General features: G+C 42.4%; 1 protein-coding gene and 2 non-coding genes across 3 annotated transcripts in view; 2 read left to right on the top strand and 1 right to left on the bottom strand.

Annotated features, from left to right (window-relative positions):
- Nucleotides 1-8,169, bottom strand: part of dhrs12 (dehydrogenase/reductase (SDR family) member 12) — a 13,718-nt gene extending 5,549 nt beyond the window's left edge. The window contains exons 1-5 of the mRNA XM_062535453.1: nt 7,470-8,169; nt 6,460-6,593; nt 2,177-2,259; nt 325-417; nt 19-100 (exon numbers count right to left, since the gene is read on the bottom strand). Of these exons, the coding sequence (XP_062391437.1) occupies nt 19-100; nt 325-417; nt 2,177-2,259; nt 6,460-6,593; nt 7,470-7,657 (580 nt within the window). The 5' untranslated portion in view covers nt 7,658-8,169. The remainder of the gene's footprint in view (nt 1-18; nt 101-324; nt 418-2,176; nt 2,260-6,459; nt 6,594-7,469) is intronic.
- On the top strand, nt 8,129-8,240 carry trnal-caa (transfer RNA leucine (anticodon CAA)). The gene is made up of 2 exons: nt 8,129-8,166; nt 8,195-8,240. It is a non-coding gene; the product is annotated as a tRNA-Leu (tRNA).
- Nucleotides 8,241-8,760: 520 nt separating this feature from the next.
- trnal-caa (transfer RNA leucine (anticodon CAA)) lies at nt 8,761-8,871 on the top strand. Its single transcript has 2 exons — nt 8,761-8,798; nt 8,826-8,871. It is a non-coding gene; the product is annotated as a tRNA-Leu (tRNA).
- The last annotated feature ends 1,129 nt before the right edge of the window (nt 8,872-10,000 follow it).

The raw sequence follows: 10,000 nt of genomic DNA, 5'->3' as shown, positions 1-10,000 counted from the left end.
TGTGTGTGTGTGTATTACCCAGAGTGTTGGTAGCAAAGTTCTTCTCCAGTCCATCGTCGGTCAGCTCCCGCTGATTCACCATGCAGCCTGCATTATTCACCTGCACACACACACACACACACACACACACACACACACACACACACACACACACACACACACACAATGCTGTTAGCGTTAGCTTCCACTATAAATGCGGAACTGTGCCACAGATATTCTAAAATAAACACATATTATCACATCACATTTTTCACTGTGCTCATTGACCTACAATACTGTGTGTGTGTGTGTGTGTGTGTGTGTGTGTGTGTGTGTGTGTCTCACCAGTACGTTGATGCTGTGTTTCTGAGTGAATCCAACGGCAAACTCCCACACCTGTTTGGGACTGGACATGTCCACAATGTGCACATGGACCTCCTGCACACACACACACACACACACACACACACACACACACACACACACACACACACACACACACACACACACACACACACACACACACAGACAGATGACATCATCAACATGGTAATGGAGTTTTGGAGTGCCCTCAGAGTGTAGCACTGTAGCTGCCTTGCTTATTGTTTTCCTCATATCGATAGTACTCGTGACCTTGTGTTGGTCTCCTTTAACTCATTGGCTGCCAGCGATTTTCAGTGCAGAGCGCTCCATACTGCCAGACGTTTTACAGCATTTTGACTGTTTTTCCAAGATCCACCGAACGGTGAGCTTTATGACTATGTAAACACCGAAGGTACCAAATGAAAGATTAGACTCTCTTCTTTCACCAGGAAAAAACGGCTTGTTTCTATCGTTTTCCGTTCTTTAGTAATCGTCAGTAGAACATGGGTTAGTTTTGCTAAAAACACCTGTTTTTGACCAAAACATGGAGAAAACGATCTTTTTGTGAAAATCAACTTTTTAACGTTAGCGTTTCAGTAGTATGTCAACCACGATTGCACTGTTATCTCGTCAGTCTCGTCAAGGTTGCTAGGGACTTTGATGGTCGCTAAAGACTCTGAACAGGATGCTAGACTTAGCAAGCTAGCACTAGCAAGGTTGTTGTTAGTCTATATCGCAATATCCAATGTAAATGGATCATACCGTTCACGTGTTTTCCATCCTTGATGTAAGAAGTAAGCATATTTATTCCCTGCATCGCGTGCAGACTAGATCCACTGTGGTCGATCTTCAGTGTGTTTGCTAGTTGTCTCTGCATGACTCGTGCACTCTAGGCAGATACTAATGATCCAAATGGCACTGTTGCCATCTAGAGGTTTGGATCGCTAGTGCAGTCTGTTTACAAGCCTGAAACTCTGCCAGATTGTTCCCAAGCCCACCCAGGAGCCCTCCCCATTGAAAACGGCAATTGACGTCTATAGACGTCAATGGCAGTCAACGTATGTGTCTAAATTGACGTTTAAAGACGTCAATGGCAGTTAATGAGTTAAGGGTAATGGGGTTGTGTTGTGTTGGTCTCCTTAAAGGGTATTGGGTTGTGTTGTGTTGGTCTCCTTAAAGGGTATTGGGTTGTGTTGTGTTGGTCTCCTTTAAGGGTAATGGGGTTGTGTTGTGTTGGTCTCCTTTAAGGGTAATGGGGTTGTGTTGTGTTGGTCTCCTTTAAGGGTAATGTGTTGGGTTGTGTTGGTCTCCTTTAAGGGTAACGGGGTTGTGTTGTGTTGGTCTCCTTTAAGGGTAATGGGGTTGTGTTGGTCTCCTTTAAGGGTAACAGGGTTGTGTTGTGTTGGTCTCCTTAAAGGGTAACGGGGTTGTGTTGTGTTGGTCTCCTTTAAGGGTAACGGGGTTGTGTTGTGTTGGTCTCCTTTAAGGGTAACGGGGTTGTGTTTGGTCTCCTTTAAGGGTAATGGGGTTGTGTTGGTCTCCTTTAAGGGTAACGGGGTTGTGTTGTGTTGGTCTCCTTTAAGGGTAATGGGGTTGTGTTGGTCTCCTTTAAGGGTAACAGGGTTGTGTTGTGTTGGTCTCCTTAAAGGGTAACGGGGTTGTGTTGTGTTGGTCTCCTTTAAGGGTAACGGGGTTGTGTTGTGTTGGTCTCCTTTAAGGGTAACGGGGTTGTGTTTGGTCTCACTGGGAGGACTGGAGCCCAGTGGTTTCTATGGTGACTGGGAGGAGTGGGGCCCAGTGGTGACTGACAGCTCCTGAGCGTTGTCATGCCAACCTGATTGTTGCTCTGCTGGATGATCTCCTCTCTGGCGGCCTCCGCTCGCTCTCTGCTCCTGCACACCAGATGCACCGTTCCCCCTACACACACACACACACACACACACACACATTATACACACACATTACTCTGCTCGCTCTCTGCTCCTGCACACCAGATGCACCGTTCCACCTGCACACACACACACACACACACATTATACACACACTCTGCTCCTGCACACCAGATGCACCGTTCCACCTACACACACACACACACACACACATTATACACACACATTATACACCAGATGCACCGTTCCACCTTAACACACACACACACACACACACACACACACACACACACACATTATACACCAGATGCACCGTTCCACCTTAACACACACACACACACACACACACACACACACACATTATACACCAGATGCACCGTTCCACCTTAACACACACACACACATTATACACACACACACACACATTATACACCAGATGCACCGTTCCACCTTACCACACACACACACACACACACACACACATTATACACACACATTATACACACACACATTATACACCAGATGCACCGTTCCACCTTAACACACACACACACACACACACACACACATTATACACCAGATGCACCGTTCCACCTACACACACACACACACACACACACACATTATACACCAGATGCACCGTTCCACCTGATACACACACACACACACACATTATACACACACACACACACACACACACATTATACACACACACAGTATACACCAGATGCACCGTTCCACCTTAACACACACACACACACACACACACACACACACACACATTATACACCAGATGCACCGTTCCACCTTAACACACACACACACACACACACACACACACACACACACATTATACACCAGATGCACCGTTCCACCTTAACACACACACACACACACACACACACACATTATACACAATTCAGTATTATCTTGAATTTCCCCTTGGGGATCAATAAAGTATCTATCTATCTATCTATCTACACACACACACACACACATTATACACCAGATGCACCGTTCCACCTGAACACACACACACACACACACACACACAGACAGACACACACAGACACACACAGACACACACACACACACACACACACACACACATTATACACACACACACACACACACACACACACACACATTATACACCAGATGCACCGTTCCACCTGATACACACACACACACACACATTATACACACACACACACAGATGCACCGTTCCACCTGATACACACACACACACACACACACACACACACACACATTATACACCAGATGCACCGTTCAACCTGACACACACACACACACACACACACACAAACACACACACATATTACACACACGGAAGCTGAGGGTTTTCATGTGCTGCTTTGCCGGTGTTATGCCCGCAAATAGTTCCAAATCTAAATTGGTCTAGTAAATCCCTTTGTGTTAATTTGCATTGATATTTGTACTCGATGTGAATATACAGGTTACGAGAAATAATTATAAAAAATCTTGAGTTATTTGATTCACTTTTGCAACGACATGCTAGCTGGACACTCCGGAATACAATTTCACCCAATTTCACCTGGGGGTAGCGTATTCCTTTAAATATAGCCTTGAAAATAAATGCTAAATATGAAATATAGCCTTGAAAATAAATGCTAAATATTAAATGTAGCCTTGAAAATAAATGCTAAATATTAAATGTAGCCTCGAAAATAAATGCAACATATTAAATATAGCCTTGAAAATAAATGCTGAATATTAAATGTAGCCTATATGTGTAGATATCTAAATCAGATGATGTACACACAGTATAGTTATATATTTAATGGATTGATTTGATTTGTTGATTTGCTTTTTATCATCCTGTTTACATTGTAGTGTATGTTGTGTGTGGTGTCTGTTTACATTGTAGTGTATGTTGTGTGTTTACATTGTAGTGTATGTTGTGTGTGTACATTGTAGTGTATGTTGTGTGTGGTGTCTTTATCGTCCTGTTTACATTGTAGTGTATGTTGTGTGTTTACATTGTAGTGTATGTTGTGTGTGGTGTCTTTATCGTCCTGTTTACATTGTAGTGTATGTTGTGTGTGGTGTCTGTTTACATTGTAGTGTATGTTGTGTGTGGTGTCTTTATCGTCCTGTTTACATTGTAGTGTATGTTGTGTGTGGTGTCTTTTATCATCCTGTTTACATTGTAGTGTATGTTGTGTGTTTACATTGTAGTGTATGTTGTGCGTGGTGTCTTTATCATCCTGTTTACATTGTAGTGTATGTTATGTGTGGTGTCTGTCTACATTGTAGTGTATGTTGTGTGTTTACATTGTAGTGTATGTTGTGTGTGGTGTTTTTATCATCCTGTTTACATTGTAGTGTATGTTGTGTGTGGTGTCTTTATCATCCTGTTTACATTGTAGTGTATGTTGTGTGTGGTGTCTGTCTACATTGTAGTGTATGTTGTGTGTGTACATTGTAGTGTATGTTGTGTGTACATTGTAGTGTATGTTGTGTGTGGTGTCTGTTTACATTGTAGTGTATGTTGTGTGTTTACATTGTAGTGTATGTTGTGTGTACATTGCAGTGTATGTTGTGTGTACATTGTAGTGTATGTTGTGTGTGGTGTCTGTTTACATTGTAGTGCAGTGGTTCTCAAACTTTTTCTTTCATTCCCCACTTTGATCAAGGGGGCTTTCTCGAGCCCCACCTGTCCATCATCGCTCTTTAAAAAGTATAGGTCAAGCTCAAAATTGTCACATTTATAACGTCACTTGCTAAATAGCCTATACATCAGTAGGCCTAACAAATAACAGTTAGGCTACGTATCAGTTCAAAAATAGAGAAAAATAAAAATCTAAATCAATAACGTCAGTTTTTGTCATTGACAAGGTGTCAATCCTTGCTTCAAAAAAAGCTGATTTCCAAAAATACAGCAAAAGGGCCAACTATATGCTACCATTGTGTTATAAATGAAGTTCAACACTCTCACAACCTCGTTCAAAATCTTATTCAGGTCAAGCCTCGACGCGAGCGCTTCCCTGAATGAAACAGTCCGTTGCGCATCGGGCACTTGGCTACCCTCTTTATCACGACGATAGCATTTCTTTACCTGCTATCGTCTGTGCGCCAACCGAGCAAAGTCCCCCACAGTTTTCCCATTTGATGTCCTGTTCTGCCAGGTAGACTAATTGTTGAGATCAATGTTGAATAGTTCATCTGCAGTGGCATAGCCTACTCGCAGAATAGAATATCTTCGGCCGCTGTCAAGTTAACAAAGCGGACATAAGCAATAACTTTGTAACTGTCGGTGGCCTTGTCCACTTATGCAAGGCAAAACATGAGTGTTTGCGTTTGCGTTTGTCAAGCAGTTGTTCTTCGAGATCGCAGAACAGCAATTGTGTTGTCGGACAGATAGCCAAGATATCCTTCAATTTCACTGCGCTCGTCTCGAACATGAACGGTCTTTTTTGTTTCCGCTGCAATTAAAATTCCGACGTCAATAATTTTTTTCGGACTATGGTTCTAGGACAGACTAACATTTTCATCTGGTCAATGATGGGCCTACAAGAGTCTAGATTATACCTTGTTTGTGTTTGTTTTGTGAGATGGAGGTGCATTCTCGTAATTATCAATAAAGGAAGGCACAGGCTACAGATTAAAAAGACATCTCCGGTTTTTCACGTCAGCTCGCGCCCCACCTGGCATGTCTCTGCGCCCCACTAGTGGGGCGCGCCCCACAGTTTGAGAAACGCTGTTGTAGTGTATGTTGTGTGTTTACATTGTAGTGTATGTTGTGTGTGTACATTGTAGTGTATGTTGTGTGTGTACATTGTAGTGTATGTTGTGTGTACATTGTAGTGTATGTTGTGTGTGTCTTTAGCTGCTGGGACCTTGAATTTCCATCCATCTGTAAATATCTAAATCAGGTGATGTACAGTATAGTGAATAACAGTATAGTTATATGTGTGTGTGTGTGTGTGTGTGTGTGTGTGTGTGTGTACCTCTGTTGGCGATGTCCTGCGCGGCTGCTTTGCCGATGCCGCTGTGTGTGTGTGTGTGTGTGTGTGTGTGTGTGTGTGTGTGTGTACCTATGTTGGCGATGTCCTGCGCGGCTGCTTTGCCGATGCCGCTGTGTGTGTGTGTGTGTGTGTGTGTGTGTGTGTGTGTGTGTGTGTGTGTGTGTGTGTGTGTGTGTGTGTGTGTGTGTGTGTGTGTGTGTGTGTGTGTGTGTGTGTACCTCTGTTGGCGATGTCCTGCGCGGCTGCTTTGCCGATGCCGCTGTTGGCGCCGGTGATGACGAAGGAGCGGCCGCTCAGGGTCACCTCAAGGTCAGAGGGGGTGAAGTGTCGCGCTGCCGCCTCATAGCCACTCCTAGCAACGGGAGAACACACAGAACACAATAGAACACAACAGAACACAGGGTCAGAACATAGCAGAACACAATAGAACACAATAGAACATCTAGGAGAACACAACAGAAAACAGCAAAACACAACAGAACATAGGAGAACACAACAGAACACAGGACACTATAGAACACAGGAGAACACAGAACACAGGGGTAATGTTGAGAACTACAAATAAGTTTATATTTATTGACCCTAGAACTGGAGACGTTGTGTTTCCTCAGCACCGCTTGGCTCACATCTGAGACTGAAGAGTTAACTGTCCAGATGTATGCCGCAGTAACGGCTCTAAAGGTCAAACTCAGATAGTATAGAGTTGACAATTAACTGGGAACAACAGAGGTTGTTTGAGGATAAGACTGTAGAAAGTTGCTAGAGAGCGACTCCTGTAGGCGAGATGACGTATCGCTATTCGAAAGTAATTTATAATTGGATACGTTGTATCAGTCCTTCTCATGCTGAAACATTTCGAGTTAACATCGAGAAACAACATGTTGTCTTTAACGTGACTTCAGCTCTCTAGTGAACATAATCATGCTAGTTTGTAGGGTTTTTTAGCCTACTGTAGAGAAGCAGACAAGGACATTTCAACCAGTAGTCAAAACATGGCGAAAGAGTAGCCTAATGCATATGCTTCTAAATCCTCTAATTGTCAGCAGCGTAAAAATAAAGAAATCTTATGAAATATATAATGTTCGTAAGTTGACAGGTGACTTGCGCTGCTGACACATACACAGTAAAAGATAGCTGACAGCTACAGATAGCTGACAGCATAGGCTGAAATCACAGGTTAATGAGCGGTAGGGTGTTTGGCTACAAACAAACAGTTGTCCGCACTTACTTGGTATACTCCTGGAGTCCTTTTACAAACCACACTGCGTTTCTGTAGATAGACATCTTCGGGTGAATCGTAGACACATACAGGCATTCCTCCTTTGCCAAATGAAACACTGAATCGGATGACGGCTTATACACGAGTGGCACGCCCCGTGTGTTTTGTAAGGATGACTGGTGGTTGAATAACCGCATGTTGGAGTCTACTGTTGTTGAGTTGGTGGGGACGTGCTAACTGCTAGCCAGGCAAATAGCAGTGCTAGCCAGCTTGCCCTAGTTCTAACGTTACCTTCAGATGAAATTTCTCAATAAGCCATATGTTGTAAAAGCAACGTGTAATGTTTGGCCAGGTGCTAAATGCATCATTCGATGTATGTTACAAGCTACTGAATGTACTACAAAATGTCTACAATGTTGTCAGCAATCGCATTAGCCTATGATAACATGGCTATGTATAGCGCTGATATTAGCGTTAGCTAATAGGCTAACTTAATGTTACATTCAACGTTAACGGAGAAACCGGGCGTATGGAGCAATCTGTCGTGGTTTATAGATACATACAGCAAATTGGATAGATAATAATGTAACTCCCTGTATAGTATAATCCGTGGTTATGGAACCAGCAACAGGTTTATAAAGCAATTGGGCTGGCGAGTTTTGCTAGTTGTCAGGATGGCCGAGTGGTCTAAGGCGCCAGACTCAAGGTAGTAATGCCTTCCATTTCTATGGGTCTTCTGGTCTCCGAATGGAGGCGTGGGTTCAAATCCCACTTCTGACATACGTTTTGACGAATAGCACTTAGGGTTCTCGGCGAGGCTAACATGCATGCATGGACTTCGAACTTATGAACTGTAAAATTAGATAAGAAAAATTATTGCGGCTGCCACCGCGTCCTGTCCAAACAAACATCCAATTCAAACGACCTACCTTAAAACCAAGAGTAAAATACACCAAAGGCTAGGTAGTCTGCGTGCCATTGGCAAGTCCGCCAATGGCAGAACCTCCCTTTGACTGTCTGGAAGAAAAGTGAGATTAAACATGCTGCCAATTATAATGTTGACGTGTAATAACAACTGACACACGAGGTTGTATTTTCTTGGCGTTATAGAATAGGCTACGATAGGGGAGGATTTTAAAACAAAACCTACTTCTTCCTGTCAGTAATCTTTCATTGTGCCGAATAGGCTACTGTGATTTGGGGTTTGTTTATGTTTCCATTAAAATTCAACTTTCAATATGATAGGACAAGCATGTTTAGTAAAGGATTTTAATCCTATTTCTACTCAATAGAGTTATGTGTCAGGATGGCCGAGCGGTCTAAGGCGCCAGACTCAAGGTGATAAACCTTCCATTAGAATGGGCATTCTGGTCTCCGAATGGAGGCGTGGGTTCGAATCCCACTTCTGACATACCTTTTTGACTTACTGGTACTTTAATTTCTTCACTTTAATTTCATTACATAAATGGTAAATAAAACATTATAGTTTTATGTGAAACAGCTAACAATCCTGCGTTTCTGTGTCTTATGTCAGAACTGGCTGCTCGCCTAGCCTATGAGGCAAGGCGCGAGTCAGGAGAGTTTTGAATTTGAATTGAGTCTTGAATTTCCCCTTGGGGATCAATAAAGTATCTATCTATCTATCTATCTATCTAGTTTAAGTTCGCCATTAGCCTATAAATAAGTTTTAAGTTTGCCGTTATAAGTTTAAGTTAGCCATTATAAAAAGAGTTGAAGTTAATCATTATAAAAACCTAAATTCGCCATTATAAATTAGTTTAATTTCGCCATTATAAATAAGAGTTTAATTTTGCATTTACACCTAAGTTGAAGTTCGCCACGTTGGAATTTAAACTTATTTATAATGGCGAACTTCAACTCTTTTTATTTATAATGGCGAACTTAAAATTATAACGGCAAACTTTTCTTAAGTTATAATGGCATAAACTTAAACCTTAGGCTTCCAAACTTTAATGGCTAACAAAAACTCATCTTATGGCGAACTTAAACTTATTTATAATGACGAACTTAAAACTTATTCATAATGACGCCTACAGGTTATATGATAGGCTACATAGGGTTAGAAATGGCAATGCTCCCCAGGCCCACAGTGTAGGCCTACGCTACATTTAGACATGACAATATCGACATAACAATGACAGAAAGCATAGCAATATGACATTGCAGAAAGTACAATAAGACAGATATAAAAGCTAAATAAGAGTTTAAGTTCGCCATTATACATTTCTAGAAAAGTCAACGGGCTCATAGCCTCAGCACTCTGTTCCATATACAATAAAATATATAGGCTATAGGCTAGTTTTGGTTGTAGGCCTATTGTATGAAGCCCTAGGTTTCTTTTCGGATGGGTAACTTGAGTGTGGACGGGTGTGTGAATGGAGGCCAATACCAGTCCTTCGCGCCTAACAACTGGATTTACTTTGCACTGTGAAACAGCTGTCGAGGACAAAAGAGAATTTGGCCACAGCTATGATACTGTCTGATGCCTTCTGTACACCGCAACGGTAGTTCGCCTTTTA

Source organism: Sardina pilchardus, chromosome 4 (assembly GCF_963854185.1).
Source record: "Sardina pilchardus chromosome 4, fSarPil1.1, whole genome shotgun sequence".
Lineage (NCBI taxonomy): Eukaryota > Metazoa > Chordata > Actinopteri > Clupeiformes > Clupeidae > Sardina > Sardina pilchardus.
This window is presented reverse-complemented; position numbering and strand designations above follow the sequence as displayed.